This window comes from Canis lupus, chromosome 12 (genome assembly GCF_003254725.2).
Source record: "Canis lupus dingo isolate Sandy chromosome 12, ASM325472v2, whole genome shotgun sequence".
NCBI lineage: Eukaryota > Metazoa > Chordata > Mammalia > Carnivora > Canidae > Canis > Canis lupus.
The window spans coordinates 68,883,542-68,908,089 of NC_064254.1; the positions used below are offsets into that span (position 1 = coordinate 68,883,542).

The 24,548-nt window shown below is 44.2% G+C and overlaps 1 protein-coding gene across 3 annotated transcripts in view; it reads right to left on the bottom strand.

Moving 5' to 3' along the window:
- Positions 1-24,548, bottom strand: part of LAMA4 (laminin subunit alpha 4) — a 142,899-nt gene that overhangs the window by 55,659 nt on the left and 62,692 nt on the right. For 2 of the 3 annotated variants that reach the window (XM_025444841.3, XM_049092474.1), the window contains exons 5-12: positions 23,896-24,110; positions 21,635-21,730; positions 19,607-19,758; positions 17,284-17,394; positions 10,850-10,961; positions 7,518-7,685; positions 4,800-4,993; positions 871-987 (exon numbers count right to left, since the gene is read on the bottom strand). In XM_025444841.3, the coding sequence (XP_025300626.3) occupies positions 871-987; positions 4,800-4,993; positions 7,518-7,685; positions 10,850-10,961; positions 17,284-17,394; positions 19,607-19,758; positions 21,635-21,730; positions 23,896-24,110 (1,165 nt within the window). Of the gene's footprint in view, positions 1-870; positions 988-4,799; positions 4,994-7,517; positions 7,686-10,849; positions 10,962-17,283; positions 17,395-19,606; positions 19,765-21,634; positions 21,731-23,895; positions 24,111-24,548 lie in introns of all 3 variants that reach the window. The other variant, XM_049092473.1, reaches the window with a different exon arrangement.

Below are 24,548 nucleotides of genomic sequence, written 5' to 3' on the forward strand. Positions count from 1 at the left end.
TGAGAGGAGTGGGATAATGAGCTGGATGAGGTCTCCATGTGGCCAGAGGATTGTTGGAGTGGGCATTCCAGAGTAAGTGAGATGAGAGAGGGAGGGGCTGCTGGATACTGGGATTTGGGAGGAGGTACTGTTATTGATGACAAGACATGGGTATGGCCCTAGGAGGGATAACCAGGGCAGGCTGGAGGAAAAGCTTATTGGCCAGGAGAAGTTACAGGAGCCAGACGTCTGAGAGCTGGTGGGCTCAACTGTCTAGATTTTGATGTCACCAAAGATAGTGATGGGAGTAGGGATGGAGAGGAAGACAGGGAGCTTGGTGCTGAACTAGCCATAGGATGAGATGGTGATCCGATGATTTTAAAATGGTATCCTTTCAAAGGTAATAAAAATGAGCTAAGAGTAATTTGGGGATTGGTTGGGTTTACTGCATTTTAGTGGAAATTTTCCACTTTAAAAATGTGTCTCTTATTGATTTTGAACGCTAGCTTTATGAAGTACACAACTTATGACTAAAGAGTGAGTAGGATGGATCTAAGCAGCACTTACTTTCTGCAAGGAGATCCATGCTGTCCAATTCAGTAGCCGCTGGCCACGGGTGGCGCTATCGAGCACTTGAAATACGGTTAATTCAACCGAGGAATTCAATTTTAATCTCTTTCATTTTAAGCCACTTAAATTTACATTTAAATAGCCGTATGTGAGTAGCACCACCATACGATGAAAGAAACTGAAAAATTCGGTCATCTAATCTTGCTTCTATAACGCCAGTTAACTCCACAGATCGGTAGTGGATTCCATTAGTGTTCTGTGACCTGAGCAGCTGCTCCAATCTGCTATAAACACAAACCTCCAAGTCACATGCGTCCTTACCTTTACTGTGTCATCAAGTTCTGAAAGGGTCAGCCGAGGTGTTGTCAGAGAATCCAAGGATGTCTTCAGAGAAACATTCACCCCTTCCACCTGTTCCCTCACTCTCTCGTATTGTTTCTATGGGAACGAGGAGCAAGCAAGAGTGGAAGAGAAGGTCACTTTAGAGAAAGCATCCAGGAGGGTAGTCGATGTCACCTCCTCCTATCTTTGTGCCCAGACGAATCTGGGTTCTTATCCCAGCCCCACCACCTAATGGCTGCGGGACTTTGGGTAATTCTATGCGTGACATACTCAGTTTTCTCATGTATAATATGGAGGTAGCAAAAGTGAGCCCTTTGGGAGCTTTGAAGCACTTAGTTATGACTCTTACTTGCAGCACCATCACCTCAAAGAGAGTCACCGCTTCAGAGAGGGCCGTTGACTTTTTCTCCATAAACGTAAAGTGAGACCCTGGACGCAGGATTGCACAGAGGCTCTATATTTGCAGTAAGTGGAAAATGAATTAAGTCTCAAATCCATTTATCATGTGCTGACTTTAGGCCAGGCACAAGTAGCTCATTTGGATAGGAATAAGCATATGCAAAACAATCGTCAAGTCCTTAAAAAAAAAAGTTTAAATGGCCCTACTATGAAAGCATAAAATTGTGACTTTCCTTCCTGCCACTCTGAGCTCTTTATGTTGTTAGAGGCTCAGATTTTTTGAGGGAAATGGCCCCAGTGTTTTTTTGATGAATGCTTCCATTTCTACCCTCACAGTTGGGTTCTAGAAGCAGGCATGCTGTGATTCTGAGGAAATATTAGAAAACGTCAAATGAGTTTGGAGTTTGAAAGCAACCAGAATGATGCTTCAAGAGGGAAAATTACGACTCGTTTTACAATCGGAGTAAAAAAATGAGTTGAGGTTACTTTAGAAAGAGTAATTTGAATGGGAGCTGAAATATATGACTTGCGCTGCAATCGAAGATATCATGGGAAATAATTATGGAAGCCCAGATACTGAAGGACATACTTTAAAACTTCCTAAGTTCATCTTAATGTCTTTCGTGCTCCCTGCAGTCTTTTCTAATTTAGTGGGAAGGAAGATGGAAGCCATCCTCTGCAAACGCATCGCTACGGGGGAAGATATAGGTCCAAGGACAGAATAGAATCCCATTTGAACATCTTCTTAATGCAAGAACATTACAAAATCAATTTGCCCTCAAAATCCATCAAGCTTACCACAGTGTGACTATCTTGGGTTAATTATTCTTGTCTCCACGAGGAGAGGTAGTTACACAGCTCTACACAAAAGCAATATTTTAAAGTACGGGCATTGAACTCTGTAAGGAAAGGAGGTGAAAAAAGGTGGGTATCATTTAGCTCCTTCAGAGCAGTTTTCCTTTCCAGACTCTGAGATATGACCCCTGTTGGAAGCTCTTGTATGTGGGCGCCTTGGGGGAACAGAGCTAACATTCTGAAGCCAGAGCCAAATTTCAAAGCCTTGAGGTAACAGCACTGAGTGCGAAGTTCTTTGCAGTAGTTGGGGGTGATGGGCGCCAGGTTAAGGGGCTTCCCCCTTGTCGTGTACAGAACTCATCATACACAGCGTTAGACAGAAATGAGCAGGATTAGCTTCAAACCGAAGATGCTCCTCACAGGAAGGAGGTCAATTTGAACAAAAGAGAGTTTTGAAAACCAATAATTATGAAAACGACACACAATTAGCACGATGAGGCATGTTCGGTATCCGTTTCACGTATGCAAAGGATAATAAAAGGTTCCTGATCCTTAAAAAAAAAAAAGATAGAAACGGTCCTGGGAAGGCAGAGGTCTGGTTTAAGAGACTCTCGGAACAGTGCTTTTTAAACTATAGCATCTTACCATCATCGGACGAAGATTTGTATCATTCTGTTACCCTTCGGGGTGTGTAGGATGGTGAAGCAAATGGTGTAATTACTAGTTGTGTGGCTGCTGTTTGCACACATCAGGATGATTAAACTGCGTGGTTATTTTTGGTTTCGTAAAAGGGCCGGAAACACGCTGTTGCTCTTTTCTAAGCTGTGCTGTGGGTCTAGGGGTGAGCTGTGGAGCTACCACACGTGCACCCAGAGGGAAGACAGGTCCCTGGTGGGGGGGGGAGGACGGTCACAAGGCGGGTTATGGGATTGCTGAGGAGGCACCCACTAACCTGGGGTGGGGGGTAGGCTTCCCGGGGGGGGGGTGATGCCTGGGGCTACTGAGTGGGGAGTAGAAGTGTCCGTTCCAGGCCGATGGGGTGACTGGGTGACTGGGGCTGCGATATCGCCTGAGCTAAGCTGCGAGGCGGGGACACAGCGGTAGGAGAGGCCAGGGAGCCTGGCAAGGGTGGGTCACAGAGGTCCCTCGCGGCCTGCGCAGGGGCAGAGGCCACAGGACGGTGCCTCAAGTGTCCTGAACCATGACCCCCAGCAAAAAAAAATGCAATCTCAGTTGCAGGACTAAGGCAGGGATGCGATGAAACCGCACCTTCCTGTAGATAATGCGCTTTGATAGTCTCTATTCTACATTTTCTTTCTAGTCAATGCTGGTTATTCAACTACACTTCACTTTTTATTTCTTTTAATGGCTGGTTAGAACCTTCCAGTGGCTCATAGGCTGCAGAGTCAAAGGCAGCAGGAGACGACGAAGGGCGTTAGCGGCCGAGCAGGGCCTGGTGTGGGAACGGAGGGAAGGGTGAGGGGGGCAGCGGCTCAGGCGGGGTGCTGCGGCCTGGTGGGAAGGGGCCCGGACTGGGGAAGAGACGGACGGGGAGGGGTTATTTTGGTCACTACCTTGACCGTCATCGTTCTAGAAATCTACTGGCTAAGGGATTGCTCCTGTTTGGAAAATGGTGGTAATTAAAAGGTGATTCCCTTTCATTCAGGAAAATTTCCAGTGACCTACTGGGAGATGGTGACGACTGAATACTGGGCGGAGAGTCTCACTGAAGTTGGTTTTGCAGACAACAAAAACAAACAGCTGAATTAACGAATTTGCTCATGGCAGCTTCCTATTTTTTGGCATTGCTATTTCACTCTGATCTTTATAAATATGTCCAGTGACGCACGCGTCTTCCTCCCAGAGTATGGCTCCCCTAGGTGGGGGTGGTTGTGGGTGTCTGCATTGCTCGCAACAGCCGTGACCACCGACCAGATGTAAGCCCCCCAAGTGGGCCTGCACAAATCCTGGCCCCACTGGGGTGGCTGCCTCTGCAAGCTATGGTTACGTCTGCGGATTTCTTTGTATTTGCATGACCTTTGGCTTGAGTTGGACTCCCTAGCTCTGCAGCTGCTGACCAGCCAGGCTGTGGGATTTGCTTATCAGGCCTTCCCCAAAATTACCTATACCCTCTAGAAACGTGGTTCTGGGTTGCTTTGGGGTTCTAGTGCGCTCTCTCTCTCTCTTTTTATTTTTAAGGTAGGCATAGGGGACGCCTGGGGGGCTCAGTGGTTGAGCGTCTGCCTCCAGCTCAGGGCTTAACCCCCGGGTCCTGGGATCGAGTCCCACATCAGGTTCCCTGCAGGGAGCCTGCTTCTCCCTCTGTCAATGTCTCTCTGCCTCTCTCTCACTGTGTCTCTCATGAATAAACAAATAAAATCTTAAAAAAAAAAGTCTTAAAAAATAAAGGTAGGCATAGGAGCAGCACATTGCTCACTCACTTGCAAGAACCCACATATCCGTACACGCAGACACAAGCACCAGTTGTGTCCTTATCAATGCAAAAGCCAAACAATGATGATGGTTTCAACTCGACTTTAGGTGCACAGAGGTCTATTAGCCACCTATGGTGGCAAAAATGTACAGATGCCTAAAAAACAGGAATATTTGAATGTACCGATATTTTAAGAAATTGGGCCCCCAGTGTCCCTTCCTGTCGCAGCGTCGTGTGGCGTATGGCTGGCACGCATTCATGGGTGGAGCGTGCACCGTACCTCGTGGTCCCGCTGCCTGGCTGCCGTGGCTCTGTTCATGTCTTCGGCATCCCTGACGTGGTCAAGAGCCTGGTCAAGTGATTCCTGGAGGTCTGACAACTTAGCATTGTAGTCATCCAGCTGCTCCAGGACGACAGGAAACAGAGAGCGGGTGTCATTGGACAGCCGCTGCCAGCTCTCGGCCTGGTTCAGCACTGGGAAGAGATAGGCACAGACACTCAGTGTGGGCCGCGCGGCTCCTCTCATTCCACCCGGCCCTTAGCGGAGGTGCCAACTCGTCAGGCCGGGCCTTCCTCAGCAACAGGGACTGGGGCCGTTGTTCATAAAAATAGCCCCGTGTTTTATACTCCAAGAAAGACAGACTGTGCTGTAGGGTTTGGGAGCCCCTGCATGACAGCCAGAAAGAGAGTTCGATTAGTTTTTCCATCGAGATTATGTTTTTTTGTGGAAACCATGTCATTATACTGTGTTTATTGTTACCCGGGATATTAATAATTTTACCAGACAAGGGTGTTTAGATATACACCCTTGGATATAATAGTAAAAACTCTTAAAAAATAGTAAAGACTCTTAAAAAAATAGTAAAAACTCTTAAAAGTAACCAGAATCATCTTGTCTGGTACTGACAAGTGGTGTTCACAACCACTCATTTTTCTGTATTTTCTCCAGGTGATTGTTTTTGGGTAGCTTCTTTAGGCCCAACATAAGCCATTATTTTGGGTGGTAGGAAGATTAAAAAGATTGTATTTCAGCTACAAGAATATTAATGACCAAGCGATGATACATTCTTAAATTCCGTATATGTCTTCATTCTCTGATCAAAGCAATACGCATTGAGTCTGACCCTTAATTCTCTTTTTCCTCCAGGGACTATCAGTCTGACTTTTTGAGGTTTTGTACTTCCTTTCATCACTGTGAGCAGAAGATACAAGCTCACGGCTGAGTAAAGAAGGTGGTTAAAAATGCATGGACTACGTGGAAGGTGGCTAAGTGGGAGATGTGATTGGTTTCATTTCCCCAGGGCAGCCTCATTACATTCTCAAATAGGCAAGGAGTGTGGAAGCATCTGCCTGTGACGTCAGAGCTCCAGCCTTCCTGAGCGCTGGCTTCATCAGAAGTGGGGCCTGACCGGCCTCTTGGGTTCTTACTGTTTCTGAGACTTCATACATTTGCTATGACAATATGCCTTTATGGGAAGAATGTTCCTCTTCTGCAATATGGGCAATAATTTTTAGCAGAAGTTGATGGGAACTATTGCAGGGACATAAATTAGTGCAGGTGTTCAGGTGTTCTTAACCCTCCCCCCCTTTTTTTGTTCTTAACCCTTCTTATGCCACGGGACCCTTTACCTTCTAGTGAAGCCTTCAGACCCCTTCTGATAATGTATTTTAAAATGTGTAAAATAAAATATATAGACCTAAAAAGAAGACCAATATATTAAAAAAAAAAACCCCAAATTGGTAATATGGCAACACATGAGCTTCTTATTAATGCATAAAATAACCAGAGTTAGAGGCAAGGCCTCATAACCACATAATTTTGAATTACTGATGAACCTAATGAGATAAGAACTTGTGAAATAAGAGTTTAGCTAAAATCTGATATCCAAGTCCATGGCTTCTCTTGTTGATTGTAGAGATTAAAAGGGACATGGATTCTTCACAACTCTTGCCATCAAGAGTAGAACCTATTTCCTCACACCTTTAATCTGGGCTGGTCTGGGCCAGTAAGATAGATACAACATGGTTGAGTTCCATTCTTGCCTTCCTGGAAGGCTGCTGCCTGTGAATGAACCTGGGCAAGGCTCCTTGAGGGTAACACCCGACTAGGGGAAGAGGCCCAGCCATCCCCGCTAAGGCCCCAGGCAGAGGAGGGAGGCCAGCTCGTGCTACGTGGAGCAGAAATCAGCTGTCCAGGTTGAGTTGAGCCCAAATTGCCAATGAAATCACGAGCAAATAAATGGTGATCATTTTAAATGAATATGTTTGGGTGAGTCGTTGATAACCGATCGAGCGACCAAGTCATAGGTTCCCTGATCCTACCGTGGTTTCTTGTCTACAGTCATCATGAAAGCAAGTGTTAAATTTGCACTGGAGGTTAAGAGTCATTAAAAGTCCTTCTCAGACCTCAGAACATGAATGTTGCTGGGCCTGTGGCTTTACCGCCTTCTCGATAAAATTTCTTTTATTGTAATTCTGAAAATTGGTTCCTCTTAGGTTTTCTTCCCCTATTTTACATGTTTTCATCAACTGTGAAGTCCCTGTTTCTTGTCCTCAGGAGTTTCAGGTCTATAGATTCTGTGTGGCATGTCAGCTGTTTTCAAAAGCTCAAGGTTGGGCCTGGATGTAAAAATCTTGGATTACCTGAGACCATGTCCAAGGTTCTAAATAGCAGTGAATAGGGGCACCTGGGTGGCTTAGTCGGTGAAGTGTCTGTCTTTGGCTCAGGTCATGATCCCCGGGTCCTAGGATGCAGCCCTGTGTTGGGCTCCCTGCTTCACGGGGAGTCTGCTTCTCCCTGTCCCTCTGCCCCTCTCCCCACTCATGCTCTCTCTCTCTCTGTCTCTCTGTCTCAAATAAATGAATAAAATCTTTTTTAAAAATAGCTGCAAATATTGAGGATTGCTTGATTCGACCAGAAATGCTCCCCCGTGGCTCAGTGTCCTCACTTGGACCCACAACGGAAGCAGACACGTGCTCTGCAAGTGGATATACTTACGTTCATGGGCTTCATCTACTTCTTCATCAACTAGCTCCCTTTGTGTGAAGAATGGCTGACGGCGTCTGATCTCCTCCAGCATTTTCTGGGCCAACACAAGCTTCTCAGAGATTTCCTCAGAGGTCAGTTCGTGCTCCTCCCCGTAGTAAAGCATCTTGTTGTTGATCTCTGAAAGGCAGGACACAGTGAGGGAAAGAAAGCACAGTGGGGGGTCTGGGCGTTTCCCAGTCACTGAAAACACTGAAAACACGGGGAGTGAGGGCAAAGGGCTGGGTGGATCCTAAAATGGAAAGAGGGCTTCATTCAGAGACAGCGTACCGATGCTCACGCTGCGAGCACTGGTCGCCAGGGTTGGAGTTCACCATATATTCCAAGGAGAATTAAAACCTGAGGAAACAACTCTGCTTCCCATTTGCTGTCTTCAGAATGGGAATGAGATTAATGTAAAGTCTGTCCTGACTTCACAGTGTCTGGTTTCCATAGTAATGTCTGAACATTAATATTTAACACACACAAATCCAGGGTCTTTGATCAACCTTTTTTTTTTTTTTTAAATAAAATACATAACTAGAGAAAATCGTCTGAGGTAGCACCTGTCATAGGATGTGTTAGAGGCATTAATTCTATTTTAGCCACAATTTATCTGCCCAAAGCTCTAAACCAAAATGAGAGCATATTGATAGTAGTTCAAGTAGGTGTTTCAGAGTATTCCATAGGCCAGATATGACATAGAGGTTTGAGTGTTTATTTGTTCATATAGATTTATAAATTTTGTGTGTATACACACCACATTCTGCAATTGCCTTCTGTAGTATGACTGTCAAGACTGGGCCATTTTAATGCTGGCTCATTTTCGGCCCGCTTCCGTAAGTAGGGTGGAGAATTTTAGAACCAAAGGCACTGCTGATGTTCCGAGGGATGAGACCAGTTGTCTACATGTCAACAGAGCTGAATTGTTCTTTGACTTTCTCTTCCTTCTAAATATGATCAGATGAGAGTTATGTAATTGCCACCTTGTCCTCTGACAGCTCTGGGAGGAAGCATTTTATCTTCCTGGCACAAATGAGATTGTGTGTCTGTGGTTTACTATGATCTATGCGGTTGGCCAGACAAGATGGGTAAACAAACAGTGGCGTCACATAAATCAAACCAGATAAGGCCTTGTATTTTATATGGATAATAGCTTGAAGGTCACCAATAGTTATTTTACAGATGGTTGGGCAAAAGCAGGACACACTATTGGTACCGTGTAGCATTCCTAAATTCTGAAGGAAGAGAGATAAACGGGTAAGAGGCTTTTAACGTTGTGAATATTACCGAGAAAGTCATAGGGAAACCGAGATACGCTACAAACAAAACTTATGAAGGGATTAAACATTCACTTTTCAAGTGAAATCTATAATATTAACTCAGAAATAAGCTAAACATCAGTCCCCCTCCCCACCCTACCCCCCTTAGATCTAGCACTTGCAGTGCTGACTTCTTTGGCATTTTGCTCCAAATACTACATGTTCAATTGGGGCCTGTTTTATTTTAGCCATGTCTGGCGTAGATTAGAAAAAGGAAATGTAGGCAATAACATTTTTTTGCCTTAGTCTTTGGAGACTATTCATACATTATTTTTAAAAGGTAAACTGATGGAAATTATTGTTTCCCATTTATATTTCTTTTGTATTTCTTTCATCTTCTCCAGTGCTTAAAGGGTCAAATAGAGGGCTTAGATGCCTTCCAAATGAAACATGTTAGAATAAAAGATTTACCGCAGCCAAGGTGAATTATTTTCTCTGAATGGCTTACGAGGATGTTTGCTTTATTTGCTGCCTAGAGGGGCATTTATTTCTTAATTAGATGAGGTCGGCTCATCTAAGTTCAATCTTACTTTTTGAAAAAAAAATCAATAGTAACTCTAAAATGTCACAGGAAAAAAATGTTTTACTGGTAGATGCAAAAGCACAAGACAGTGAGGACGGGATTGAGGGGTGTCTGAAATGCATGCCATTTATTTTTATTGTGTAGTACAGGCAGCAAAGAAAATATAGCAAGTGTCTAATCTCGGCTCCATTCATCCTTTTGCCTGGAATATGCTCCTTATACTTCAATATAAAGATATGACCTTCCCACTGTGGGCTCCTTCACTGCCATTGTGCCCTGAGATGCACTTGTTGTTGTCACCCAACTCTTAATACATAGGATAAAAGCTGTGGACACACACAAATACTGTACCTTAGCAGACTGTAACCCACGGAAATTCTTTTTATAATGAGTGAAAGTGCCTATTTTCTGTTGGCTAATTGAAGGCTGGTTTTCAGTAGGCTATTAAGACAGTCCTCAAAATATAGCCAGCACTTATCAGAAGTTAGAGCACAAAGAAGTCCTCCCCTAAGAGGGAAGGTAAAGCCACAAGGCTTTAGGGTAAAGAAATCTCACATGCCCCCCGGGACCCCTCCTCCAGGCTTTTCTTCTGGACTGGGGACCGGAGCACATTGCCTGCCTGGTCTTTGGGAAATGGCATCGTAGAGACACCTTAAGACAGTTTGGATTAGTGGACAGTTTCCTGCCACTCTATCTTTTTTTTTTTTTTTTTAAAGGTTTTATTTATTTATTCATGAGAGACACAGAGACAGAGAGAGGCAGAGACACAGGCAGAGGGAGAAACAGGCTCCATGCACCGGGAGCCCGACGTGGGATTCGATCCAGGGTCTCCTGGATCGCGCCCTGGGCCAAAGGCAGGCGCCAAACCGCTGCGCCACCCAGGGATCCCTCCTGCCACTCTAAAGGCAGTGTTTTTGCTGTAAAGTGTCCAGAAAACATGACTCCTACTCAGCTCTTGCATTTTAGAGACACCATAGCAATTCCATTTCTTCTGCTGGAAAGGTAATCTGGCCTTCCATCTCCTTGAAATGCCTGGAAAGGGAATGATTCTATACATTTATTCTTGACAACCAACACATAGAAAGTAGAGATGAGTACTTGGGGCTCCTAGACGGACAAACTAGGAGACCAAATATAACAGATACACTACTCATATTATATATAAACTAGAGGACCTATATATGATCTATACACTACTCATATTATATACAATATATATATAATATTATATATATGCACTTATGATATTTCATGTATATATAAAATGTATGTATTGTATATGAGTAGTGTATAGATCACATATATTTCATATATATGAAATACCATAAATGCATATATATTACCTTATATCTAACAGTTCCTGGCACAGAGTAAACATGAAGAGTGACCATATTTCTGTTGTTTTAACAAACACGAATGATTCCTTGACATTGAGCTGTAGGAGAGGAGAATATATTTACCTTGAATTTTATCCCTCATGTCATGAGCTTGCTCCATGAGTTGAGTTGCGTGGTTAATGGTATCCATGCTTTCCTTCTGAGCCAGCTTGCCCCTTCTCAAGGCTTGACTTTCCTACAAATAATCCATATAAACACCAGCTTAACTTTACGAGAAGGGGATGTTGTGTACGTGCATGTAGCGGCGGGTGGGCATACCGTATTCCATTACACACAAAGTTCCTGGGCACGGAAAGCTCTGGAACACCTAAAATGGTCCCAGAACTCATGCGTTGCAGGCAGACGTGATGGCCCACTTTGGAACTGCAGGATGCTCTGAACTCAGCCAGAGTCCTCTGCGCTGGTCACGGTTCAGTCCAAACCAACCGCCTTGCATATGTAATTTACTCTTTGAATTTTTACTGTAGCTCCGGATTCCAGACTAGGAAATTACCCATGTCTGCTGACCAATCTGACATTGTGCGGACGGAAGAGCGTCAAGTTTCCCAGTGGCGGGGGTGGGGTGGGGGAGACTGTTGAGAAAGTAGGCAGACCTTGAAATGCTTGCGCGTCCAGGGGTTGCTCCTGGGTGGTCCAGCCAGTGCTGACACCCAATTACCCCAGAGGTGGGAGGGATCATGCTGCCTGGGCTCAGTGTGGTTTTCCGTGCCGCAGTCCAAATTCCCAGGGACACTGATGGCACTTGGGTACAAAGGGCTCCCCTGGCAGATCTGGCCCAGAGTGAATTGAGACTCTTCTCTGAGAAGCAGACTCCATCCTCTCCGCTTGGGAGCTTCCGTGTCAGAGCTCCCATGCAGTATTTGTCGAGATGAGATCCCCACTCGAATGCAGCTTCTGGAAGGACGAGTGGGTATGTATGTGCACGTGCGTGTTTCTGTGTGTGCAAGGACAGAAGCTCATCTAAGAAATGGTTCAAGGCCGGGACCCTGGCCTGCGTGCAGGGCATTGGGGATGCGGAGCACTGGAAAGATCGACTCATGGCTTATGTGTAAGAGGGGAAATTCTCCTGTCTGACACTTGGTAGATGCCCATCGGCCTCATCTGGTGCTTTTCTGGGCTCAGGTCTCTTAACAAAAGGCTGCGGTATCTGAGTGGACTGCAGGCTGGTCTGCCCACTGCTGCTGCACCAGGACAGGGGAGGGGTCTTTTCAAAATCCTCTCCTCTGAGGCCTCAGTGTCCCAGCCGGGGGATTATGACATGATTTTACATGGAATGCTTTATGCTTTCCAGGCATAACCCACAGAGAATGCAGAAATGGCATCAGAGCAAGCATGTGCCCCAGAGGCTTTCTGTCAAGTGAGCCCCAATGTCTCCCATATAAAGCTCCCTGTGCAGCTGTGATGCTCCCCCAAACAGCGGGCCCTCCGAATGGACCCTGCATCTGAGTCATCACGTCCTTCCTCCAAGGCCCGTCTTCCTCCTGCCTTGTTCTAATGCTTTCCAGTCACACAAAATCTGGGGCCATTTTAATATTATACGATGCAGAAAATAAGATGAATCTTACTCTGATGTCAGTTCTCCCCGCTTTTAAAAATTATGGATGCAGACATTTAAAACATCTAGAAATTTTTAACAAGTTATTTTTGATTCAGTTTGAGTTATATTTGCAAAGCGCAACACTTAAAAAAAAATTTTTTTTTTTACTTTGGCTTCATCCTTCAGAGAAAAAGGCCTGTCCTAATTACTGTATTCATTTAACTTATTTCTTGATAAGGAAACTTTGAAGTTGAAGCAATGAAAGGCCGGAGAAAAATGCAATACTTCTGAAAAAACTCCTTTCCGACGAACACCAGAGGGCGCCTGGATATACGCTATATATTTAATAAAAGTCTCCATTCGTGGTAAAGAACGGCCATCACTTTAAATTGGAAATTTATTGGCTCTAATAGATAGTGATGCCTTACTTGAAAGTTTTATTTTTTTTCTCTAACTTTGCTTATGGAAGAAAAATAATGGTAAAACCGCATGGTAAAACTGCGGCATCCTGCTTTAAGAGCTAAAATTAAAAAAAATAACTCACAACTGTAAACCAGTTGATGGTTTACATTACAAATAGATGAATCATTTACTCACTTCGACCTCAAACATTCCTTGTACCTTTTTGATATAAAAAGTGGCAAGAACTCTTTGGTAATACAGTGCATCAAGGGTGGTGTATCTAGATTACTGATTTAGAAAAAAAAAAAATCAACCAGACTAAGTGAGGGTTGATAATCAATATCTAGGTTGATCATATACATTATTGTTTGCACTGTGACACTTTTGAAAGGGAAAGGAAAAACTTTCAGTGGTCACCCTGGGAGATTAGCGTAAATAAGGTTGTTACTGGACAAAACAGTAGTGGGAATACCAGTGTGCCATTTCAGGATGTGTACAGGGATACCTACCGTGGGTGTCCCTGCCTCCTGAATGTGGATGGCTTCTGAAATCTTTTCCTCTGAGCTACAGGCTCAACTCTTTCTCTAACTGCCCTCTGGGTGTCCATAGAAAAATGTCCAGAGTAATTCATTCTGTAATTTGATTTTTTGATATTTTTTATTTATTTTCTTACTTATTTTATTTTTAAACGATTTTATTTATTTATCCATGAGAGACACACAGAGAGAGGGAGAGACACAGGCAGAGGGAGAAGCAGGCTCCATGCAGGGAGCCTGATGCGGGACGCGATTCCGGGACTCCAGGATCACTTCCTGAGCCAAAGGCAGACGCTCAACCCCTAAGACAACCAGGCGTCCCCGTACTTATTTATTTTAAATGTAATCTCTACCCCCAACGCGGGGCTTGGACTCATGATCCTGAGGTCAAGAATCACATGCTCTACTGACCAAGCCAGCCGGGCACCCCCATTCTGTAATCCTAGAAAAGTCATGTCTCTACGCCAGAGCGTCCTTCCTTGTTACTCATGTCCAACTGGTCACCACATTGTTCTTATTCTGCTTGCCATTCCGGCCTCTCTTCCTGTTCCGTGCCACCACGGTCCTCATTGACTCCTAGTCACTGCAGGTTCTTTCAAGTGAAGGCAAGGTAGTACTCAACCTGGCTTACCTAGACTACTGAGGCAATTTTCCAGACTACTGGAGTCAGGATCTTCAGAGTCTTCCCTCGCCAATCCATCATCCCTACTGCAGAGGAATGTTTTTGAAATTTCCAATCTGAGCAGTTCATTGTCCTGTGTAAATACATCAGTGTTCTCCAGAGTCCACGGGCTGAAGTGCGCCTGTTCTTGAGCGTGGTGGTCGACGTTCCTTGTGATCTGGCTTCTGAGAACTTCTTCAGCAGTATCTCCTGCTCTTTGCCTTACAGCTAATCCTGCACTAGGTCATGGCCAAGGGTCTTCTAGTTCTAAGGACACACTATGAACATCTCTCTGCTCTTGCAGTATTTTCTCTTGTTTGGAAGTATTCGATAAACTCCCAGTCATTTTGAAATACATACCCATGTGTAAACAATACACAGGTGGCTCAGTCGGTTAAGTGCCTGCCTTTGGCTCAGATCATGACCCCAGGGTCCTGGGATCGAGCTCCGCATCAGGCTCCCTGCTCCGTGGGAAGCCTGCTGCTTCTCCTTCTATCCCCTGCCTGCTACTCCCCTTGCTTGTGCTCTCTCTCCATCAAATAAATAAATAAAATCTTAAAAAAGAAAAAAAAAAAAAAGGAAACACATAGGTCAATACTCACCTTCTCTGAGAAGCATTTCCTCAAGTATCACAAATTCAGTATTTCTTCCTTAGAGTTCTCTCTTTCGCCCTGTAGCATGCCTCTTACCGAATACTATATATTATTATCTTATTTTACACGCCTGTTTTCCCTGCTAGACTGTGAGCTGCTTGAGAGCAGGGTTTATGCTCTATCATCATGTTCGTTTCAGCATCTAGCACCCAGCACAATCCCTTATACACCAGGTGTTAAGTGACGCTTTTGGAATTCAAACATATTTTTTGCCCTACATTTTTATCAGGATCAGAAAGGAGGCTCAGGCGCTTTTGATGTCTACAGTTGACCTACTTTCCTTGTGGTCCTAAACATCTCTCTGATGCACTGATAAGCAGGGAGCTTTGTTGTGGCTGAAGGAGGAGGGTGGAGAGGGAGGAGGTGGAGAAGTGGAGGGGATGGTGTAGCACCCCTTGAGCCAGCCCTTGGAGACTGGGCTCCATGCCTTGGGCTCTGCATTGCAAAGTCAAGTTCCGGTTGGTAAGGGGGAGCGCTGAGCTTGGGAGAGGGCCCCCACCTCTACTTTCACTTGTAGCCTAGTGCCACTCTGAGCATGGTGGCTCGGGAACATGGGAAGGTGCAATCGCGACATAGCCTTTGGCACTTCCTTGCAGACATGATCAGCAGGGCTGGAAGAGTGAGGTCCTTTAGAGCAGGCCTATCTGTGAAGACCAACACCCGGGCACCCTTTCGGGGGGTTCCCAGAAGTCAGAGGGCAGGAAAGGGCTGTAGAATTTTCCAAAAGGGGACTTGGTTGTGAAGGTTGGGACAAAACCAGTAACTTTAGGTTAATGTGAATTGTGAGCTTCGGGTCTCACGAGGTTTATAACGCCAATTTGCAGGCAGGTATTTTCAAATTCAAGAGGCAACATTACTGTGATTAAAAAAAAAAAATCACCGTGGGAACCTACAGTGAACTCCTTCATTCTATTTAAAGGCAAATATTAGTTACTTATGTGTAGGAGACTTTCTAAGGCAATCCTTTTCTTAAATCCTTCCAAGAATCAATCACGGACTTTTCTAGACTAAAGGATTGAAGGATGCTTGAGAGGTCATTAAGCTCTGGGCATTTGTTTTAAAATGTTTTAGCGGGTTCTTATGCCATCTGGACGGTTGTCAAAGTTAGAAGGACCTTATTTTCAATAAGAGTCAGTGGAAGTAGCTGGAAGTTTCAGGAGCTTTATCACCAACCTCTGTTCTTGGTGCCCAGGAGCCTTTTCTACTGTGATGTCACTTTTAAGCTCATGCTATTTCCTCCCTATGAAAGCCTGCATTTACCTTCTACTGGAAGTGGAAAAATTGTACAACAAAAGGATCAGTAACTGTGTCTGAGCTGTGAGAGGAACTAATCTTGGGGAAAATATTTTCTCAAGAATTGAGACACTTTGGGCAAATTCCAACCATGGTACCGACATGAAAAAACAATGAGTTTTTTCACAGAGGTTTCTTTCCTGGTATTTCCTCCTTTGAAATTTAAGACATTGCATCGCTTTCTACATACGCTTGCGGCTGGATTAATATGCACCATTGCATGGGAATGAAGGACACAATTTTCATTTTTTTTCTTCATACACATTTCAAAGTAGTTGAATCTTCCAAAGCTAAGATTAGAAAATTCACGTTTTTTAAAAGCATAATCTCTTAAACGTTTAAGAGGCCCAGGGTCAAAAGAGACGATTAGAGTTATTTTGACTTTTATTTTTGTAGAAAATAAGAGCTGTTTTTGAGAGGAATTTTGACAATTGATAATGCCAAAGACCAATGTTTGAACGTAGAAATTCCAGAGCACTCTGGTTAGCACTGGTAGAGAATAATCAGGGGGGGGAAACGTGTCAGACATTTTAATATGTAAAATACGGCACCTTGTGGCTTAGTTATATTTTTTCTTTATTAGTACAGATGGATATTTTTCCATTCGGCTCCTGAGGAATGTATTTAATAGTCTTTCAATGTTGACTCCGCTCCTGTTTTAATGTTTTTCTTGTTAATTTGTGAGAGGTTTTACAAGCCATATTTCCCTCAATATTTTTCTTAGTCTAGTTAAATTTTCATTGATTTAGTTGTTTTACTGGGCATTTGAAATTTTATCTTGTCAAATCTATTACCTCTTTTTATCATGATTCTTCACGCTGTATTGAAGCATACTGTTATTTCTTTTCAAGGTTTAACAAATATTTAGTTCTGCTTTCTTATGGATTTGAGGTTTAAACTCAAGTCTTGATCTGTGTGGAATTTATTTTGGCATGTGGTATCAAGTGAAATTTGAAAGTGATTTTTTTTTTCCTGTCCACCTGCAAGATTGTTTTCTCAGCATGATTCTTCTTTCCTTTATTCTTTAATGCATCCTTCAGCAAACATTTAAGTTATATATTCTATACAATAAAGTTTATTTCTGGAGTCTCCACAGCTCTTAGCCATAAAATATTATGGCAAACAACTGACCGACTACCCTAATTGAAACATATATCAACCACATGAACCAGAAGCAAATACAATGAAAGTTCCCCCATACACATAGTTTTTCCAAGGAAAGCAATCAAAATGGGAAGAGACTGTAGAGATCAAGTATATTAGCTTTCTCCACAGATCTTGCCTTGATTTATTTTAAGGCACATGGGTCACTGCATTTTTCCTGTGCTGTGTTAAGCCTCAATCGTTGGTGACTAGCCAGGCCGGCCCCAGCTAAAGCCTTTCTCTGAAGGCAGCCCCAGAAACTGAATACATACCCTTTCAGCTAACTCCTCCACGTCAGACAGAAAGCTTTTCATCGTGTTCTCAGCATTGTTGATTTGTATCTTTCTTAGGACGTACTGGTTTTCTCTTTCTGACAATTTTGTCTGTGGGGAAAAAAGTTTTGAAAATACTCAGCAGATGTGCACACCAGGTTTTAAAAACATCTACACAAAGGGGCACCTGGGCGGTGCGGTCGCCCACACCGAGTCAGGTGTCTGACTCTTGGATTTGGCCCAGGTCGTGATCTCACTCACGGTCCTGAGAGTGAGCCCCATGTTGGGCTCTGTGCTCCGTGCAGAGTCTGCTTAAGACTCTCTCTCCTTCTGCCCCTCCTCCTGCATGCTCTCTCTCTCTCAAATAAATCCTTTTTCTTTTTTTAAGATTTTATTTATTTATTCATCAGAGACACACAAAGAGAGAGAGAGAGAGAGAGGCAGAGACACAGGCAGAGAGAGAAGCAGGCTCCATGAGGGGAGCCCGATGTGGGACTCGATCCCAGGACCCCAAGATCACGCCCTGGGCTGAAGTCAGGCGCTAAACCGCTGAGCCATCCAGGTGTCCTCAAATAAATAAAACTTTAAAAATATATATATACATACAACACTTTCAATGTAAGAGGACTCGGAGTAGAATGTGAGCATCTGTTAACAAAACTGTGGGGTCTGAAGGCTGCTGCAAGCTGGTGTGAAGATTGGGGTCTGCAAAAGGGTTCCAGCAGCCTACAGGGCCACCATTCTGCAAGCTCTGCTCACTGGGCCAGAGACCCTGACCCGGGTTGTGCCGGTCATGGAGAAAGGGCACATTTTTCTAATTTCACAAAGCACCATATATAGACTGGTGGAGGCCCAGGGTATCTGACCTTTACAATTCCAATTTTGGCAGGCCCTGGAGGAAATGATGAACCCACTAGGATTAATGTAATGTAAAATGTAATGTAAAATGGAGTTTGGAAATTTATTTATTTATTTTTTGAGAAGCAGAGCAGTTTTCTTTATTTCTGATCATTTGTCCTTTCTTTTCCATTTTTGAGGAGTTAGAGAGCTAATGTAGCTTTTTGCCTGGATTACTTTGGAGTAAGCCTTTCAATCCTGGCTCTGATTTCCTGTCGGCTATAATTATATGTATCTTGAAGTTGTGCTGCTGAGGAAAGAGAGTTCAAGCCGTATCAAGAGGCCTGAGTCTGGATGACTCCTCTGAGGAGTAGTACCTTCATGTATCCAAACAGATGAGTTTGGATAAAAATGATTCCTAAGTTTGGAACAGGATGCTCACTAGGAGTCCAACCAGCTCTGTGATTTTGTGCTTCTTGATTTGCTTTACATTTTGCATATTTGGCCAATTGCTGTGATTATCAACTATTTGCACTTCTAAAAAGTAGAATAATGAGCACTTTCTAGGACAGGTACTATTGTAACTGCTCTACTATCTCGCTTGCTGAATTCTCTCAACAACCCATGAGGTAGGTACAATTATTTATCCTCAGTGCCAGTGCAGAAAACTGAAGAAAGAACAGATTAAGTAACGTACTCAAGGTCACATAGTCTGAATGCAATCAGTGTGGTTTCAAAGTTTATGCTCTTACCCATGATGCAAAATTGACAAAGTAAAAAAACGTGTGCCAGTATTAATTCCATTATCCTTCCAGTTAATTACTATTGTTAAAAAAAAAAATCTGTTGCTTGTCACAGAAGCCCATAATTTAGAGGGGAAAAACACCTCTTAAAGTTTAGATATGTGAGTACTGTTACAGTCTACTGTTTTTGGCTGTTGTCTTGTTTATTAGATATGAACCACAAGACCCATGAGGAGACCCTGACCATGTACGTGCTTCAGTGTGTGTGCGTGTGCATGCATGTGTGTGTGTGTGTGTGTAGAGGGGAATGAGAGATACTGTACATCAATAAGAAAGAAAGGGAAGGGTGGGAGAGAGAGAGAGAGAGAGAGAGAGAGAAACTACTAGAGAAACTCCTCAAAGCACCATAAATTGAGGTTAAGGTAGTGGTAAGTGTGTGGTAAGGACCCAAATCACCAATGTACATTTTTACCAAGGAAGTAAGAGCGTTTGCCTTCCCTCAGTAGTTTGGTACATAGATACTGTTTGTTGAAGTTACTGCATTTTCCATATTAACTTCTCTTATAGACGGAAGCTCTTGCTTTTGGCTGAAGCTCATGATTACAATCAACTTTTTCTGATTTCCTAGTCCAACACTCCCTCCGTAACAGCTATGGGCCTCGGATGATAGAAGGGACTGAGTCATAGGAGCAATTCCACAAACGAGCATGGGATACGCCTGCAGGTACAACATGGCCACATACTTTGAGGAGGTAGATGGTGGAGTTGAGTTCATTCACGTGCCTATGAGCAGCCGCACCGGACGATACACTCAACAGACCAGATTTGCTTTCTTCAATCGACAGCGCCGCTAACCGAAGGTCATCAATCAGATCCCAGATGCACTTATCACAGCCTGGAGGTAAAATGGACATGTCGTTTTTTTAAAATGGAGTCACCCAGGAAGCTTGTGCTCTAGCAGATCATTACGCGGACTTCCTCGGTTCATATCATTTTTATGTTTGTTTCCCAAGGAGCTGGTCGGGGTCAGAACCAGACCTTGCGTTCAAAGCACATTAGGGCCTAAGATGACTCAACCTGTGCGTCAGGCCCTCTCCCCACTTAAAACATAACAAAATGAACGCATTTTGTTCATGCAAAATGCATGCAACAGAGAAAGTAGGCTGTCGTGGACACACCAGTCACTGAACTGAGAAAGAAAGGAGGCATAGAAGCGCAAGCCATTGGCAAGATGGGTGGGCGAGGAGAAGCACTCTCTCCACCTCTCTTTAGCGGTAGGACAGCCCCCTGGGATGGCTCTCTTCCTGCTGGGATTTTGCTTGGTGCCCACTGGTGAAGAGGCCTGTTTGGTAGGCACCCAGGTACCCTCCTCTTTCCTACTCTTATCCCAGGGGTGGCTCAGCGCCTCCGCATGGCCGGACCGCCCATCTGGACCAACACTGCAGCCATAAGGAGGTCTGCAGAATGCCACTGCTTGCGTGTATCTGCTCAATCTGGGCATGTGGTCAAGTAGGCTGTAGTTTCTTCCAACTCCTTGCATTTCACATTTGAGTTCCTCTTACTGCTGTCATCGGGGTGGGGGGCCCAGTGGCCCCTCGAGGCACCCTCAGGAGGACAGCAGACCGAGCTTTGAAACCCGTCTTGACCCCTCTTGGAAACTTTCCTGTTCCCAGTCTCTCTTCCTCAGACTCTACTCTTTTCTAATGAACCAATGAAGGAAGACTGAAGCGTTAATAGTTGTTAATATGTTTATTTGTTATTTGAAGTTTAACATGGTCTCATTTTTACACTATCTTGAAGGAATGACGCCCCAGCCAGCACATCAGGGCTGGTGGAGGAGATGTGCGGGGCTGAGCAAGCATCTTGGTGGCCTTAAAGTGACCTCGCTGATCAGCATGTGAACTTTGCCTTGCTTGAGCCTCACGTCCTGCACCATCTTCTAAGGTGTGAATCATCGGTAATATTGATCTCTTGGGCTCAGATCAAGATGCTTTTGTTTGGGGGAGAGGATCTGAATGTTAAAATAGTCTTTAAACCACTCTACTTTGAGGCAAATATTAGTTATGTTCTCAGTAAAAGGGCTTTCTAAGGCAAACCTTCCCTTAAATACTTCTAAAAATCAGTCATAGACTTTTCTAGATGAACAGCTTGAAGGATGCCTGAGAAATCATTAAGACCAGCTCTGGGCATTTGTTTGAAGTGGTTCAGCAGGCTCCTGCACCGTCAGGACTGCCCATCATATGACTGACAAGAAAGGCAGAGACACCCAGGAAAGTAAGAGGACAGCTCCACTCCACAGGGCCTGCGTATTTTCTTTCTGGTGCCCCTTCAGTTTAGGAGTGATTTGGGAAAAGCCACCTAAGTCTCTTAGTGTTTTGGTTTCCCTGGTGTTGCAAAGCATTGTCTGAAGACAATGGTGGGGGGTGCGATATATACTGCGTTATCTGAGGACTTGAGAATAATATACAAAAAGGAGCTAAAATGAACTCGGTCCACCCACAAGGTAAGATGCTGAACTTTAAGGCTTCATGACTTAAGTTTTCTAAAATAGAGTCTCTTAAATATGTCAATCACCCGTTTGCCAATTGGAATCAAGTAGAGCGCCGAATCGCTTTGGCTTAGGGTCCACTTGGTGGAGGCACAGGCAGGGTTAAAGCCAGGGGTGGGACTCAGGCAGTTTCTAGAGAGGGGATTGCATAGCTCATCTTAATCCTACACCTGCAGCACATTAGAGAGAGTGGGGTTAGTCAATCATGTACTGTTATTTTTACTTATGGTTGGGCAGTCCGTGCCTGTAGGGGGTTCAAAACCTTCTTCCAAGCATTCTCCGGTTACGCTGTCACACGGGCCTCCCCCGCAATTGCACACTGTGGGAAACAAAAACAAGACATTAGGGATTCGTTGCTTAATGCTTCAAATATGGCAATGTTTCCCGGGTTTCTAGAAATACTGGCTATCAGTAGATAGTTCTTCCAATGGGAATTGATTATAGAGTCTGTGAGCTCAGCGGCCTTGTCAAAGGTGGTCCTGGGACAGAAGTCACTCTAACTTTTCTAGGACTCCTCTCTCAACTTTTCAGAATTCTGACAATACTGTGCAATTGCTCCAGTCCAGAAAGATCCTGGGAAGTTTCACAAAGTACAGAACGATCCCGGGACCCATCATTCAACGGGAATCTGAGAGCCCTCCTTTGGTTGCAGACGGATTCTCCAGTTGAATCCAACTCTAGGGTTGATCATTGCCAGGTGTGAGGGAGGAGCAGCCCAGTGGGAGGGAGGGAGGAGGCTCAAGAGCGATTTTTGGCTCCCACGGTGCTTGACCCTTGGCAAGGCTGACTTCAAACCTCCAAATGATAGCTATCAGTGGGATGGCTAGGATTAATGTCGTGGGAAGATTCGGGAAGATATTTATGTGAATTTAGAAGACCTGAGAGCTCATTCTTAATCTACTAATGATTTTCAAGAAGGTTTTTGGAAAAACCGAAAACCAAAAACAACACCCCAATCTCATCAGGCTGTTCATTTTCCGCTAAATTTCTCAGTAGCAATTAATCTATAATATTTTATATTTATTTATTTATTTATTTATTTGTTTATTCATTTATTTTTAATCTGTAATATTTTAAAAAGATATCCCAAGCTATCGATGCTAGCCATGAGCTGGAATGGTATTGTGAATTCTCCCCCACTTCTTAACTGTCTTTACAGAATAATCATAAAAAATTAGCTTCAAGAGGGACGTGCATTTATTACATTTTAGCCGTGTAATGTTCCACAAGGTGGAGATTCATTAGGCAATTCAGCGAGATCCTGCTTCATGGCTTCTAATGTTAGCATCTTTCCTAAGAGTGATCTGCATCGATGTAGTTTAACCTAAGTTTAGTAAATGTTTTGAGAATCGGAACTTCAGGGTCTAAAACTTTGATTTTGCCCACACTCTTTCAGATGCTGGTTTTCTCTCTTCAGTCTGACGGGACTGGACACGGAAGTCCTCTCCTGCCCCGGGAGCTATGCCTTAGTGCACTTCGTTTTCTTGTAGACGTGTTTACTTTTACTGTGACTTCTGCAGATCCTATGTGCCTTCTTCCCAACTTTAAACTCTTTGCTCCTTAAAATCTTTTCAGGTGGGAATCTGCTTCAGTGAGGGGGATTCCAGTAGAAGCGTGCCGCGAGAGCACAAGGCCTCTTCCTCTCAAAGTCACAAAAGAGTAAGAAATATTCCATCTTAACCTTCCTTTGCTTCTAGAAGAAGGCAATTTACCTTTGTTTCCGAAGCGCTTCACTCTATGCAGCAAGTGGATTAGAGAGATCACGAGTAACACGTGTGCATTTCAGTCTAGCTGAAGTTTAACCAGGAAGATTTCTTACACTATCCCTGCAATATTTTACTTTGACAATTTGAGGAAATTGGGGGATGACTACACTGCACCCTTGGCTTGCTCATCTATTTCACTAAGAAATTTACCAAACATAACTGATAAAAGAACATGGCTTCCAGAATAAGAGAACTGAGATAAATCTTGCAAATTTCCCTTCAGAATTCTGGTCAATGATAGATAATCTGTGGAAGTCTGTTTTACTTCTTTGATCAAAATCAGAAGAATATGGGGATCCCTGGGTGGCTCAGCATTTTTGTGCCGCCTTCAGCCCAGGGCGTGACCCCGGAGACCTGGGATCGAGTCCCACGTCCGGCTCCCTGCATGGAGCCTGCTTCTCCCTCTGCCTGTGTCTCGGCCCCTCTCTCTCTCCCTCTCTGTGTCTCTCATGAATAAATAAATAAAATCTTAAAAAAAAATCAGAAGAATATAAGATAAGGTGAAGGTTCATTTGTGTGACTGTCTCATGGTTTATTGTACCCATGATCTGACTTATACCAGTAGCCTTGATAGTAATCTACCCTTGGTGAGTTTGGGATGCACATTCCTAAGAATGCACATGGCCCTGGAAAAGTGACAAGGGGGCACTTGCAGTTTCCCCAGCGTTGATCCACCTGAATTCAGTGTGCGCACTGGCTGGGATCTACAGTAGCGTACCTGCACAGTTCTTGGCTATCCGGGCATCCCCATAGTAGCCAGGGGCACAGCGTTCACACTTGAATCCCGTGGTGTTGCGGAGGCAGTTCCTACACTGGCCGGTGACCTCATCACAATCTTCAAAGATCAGGTTGGGATCTGAATTTCCACTGCAGTCACATTTCTTACAGGTGCTTCCAATCAGCAAGGGGTTTCCATAGTAACCAGGGGCACATCTAAGGCAGAAATCGCAGGTTAAAAATTTAGCAGCCATGGTTTTTCTTCTCTTTCATCTTCTTTCCTACCAAGAGAAAGGATAGTGAATATACGTGGATTGCCCTTCCAGAATTCATTCCCACTTTTCCATCTTCCTATTACAGAACCACTCTTCCCTATTGGGATGGAGTCCATTTAGTTTGGTCAGAACTTCAGGTGCACGAATGTCTAGATATAACTAGTGTGTGGGTGTTGTGGGTCACCCCAATGACTAGGGTGCATGGCTGGTATATGATCGAGAGCTGTCAGACATGCTAAATGAAGAGGCAGGTAGCACTCAGCTCTGGCAGCCATCGTGTGGTGGAGGGAAGGCGGTGTGGACACAAAGCGGAGGGCAGGGCTGAGAGTACCACAGATACGTGGAATTGGAGCCCAGATGGCCATTACTGTGGACATTT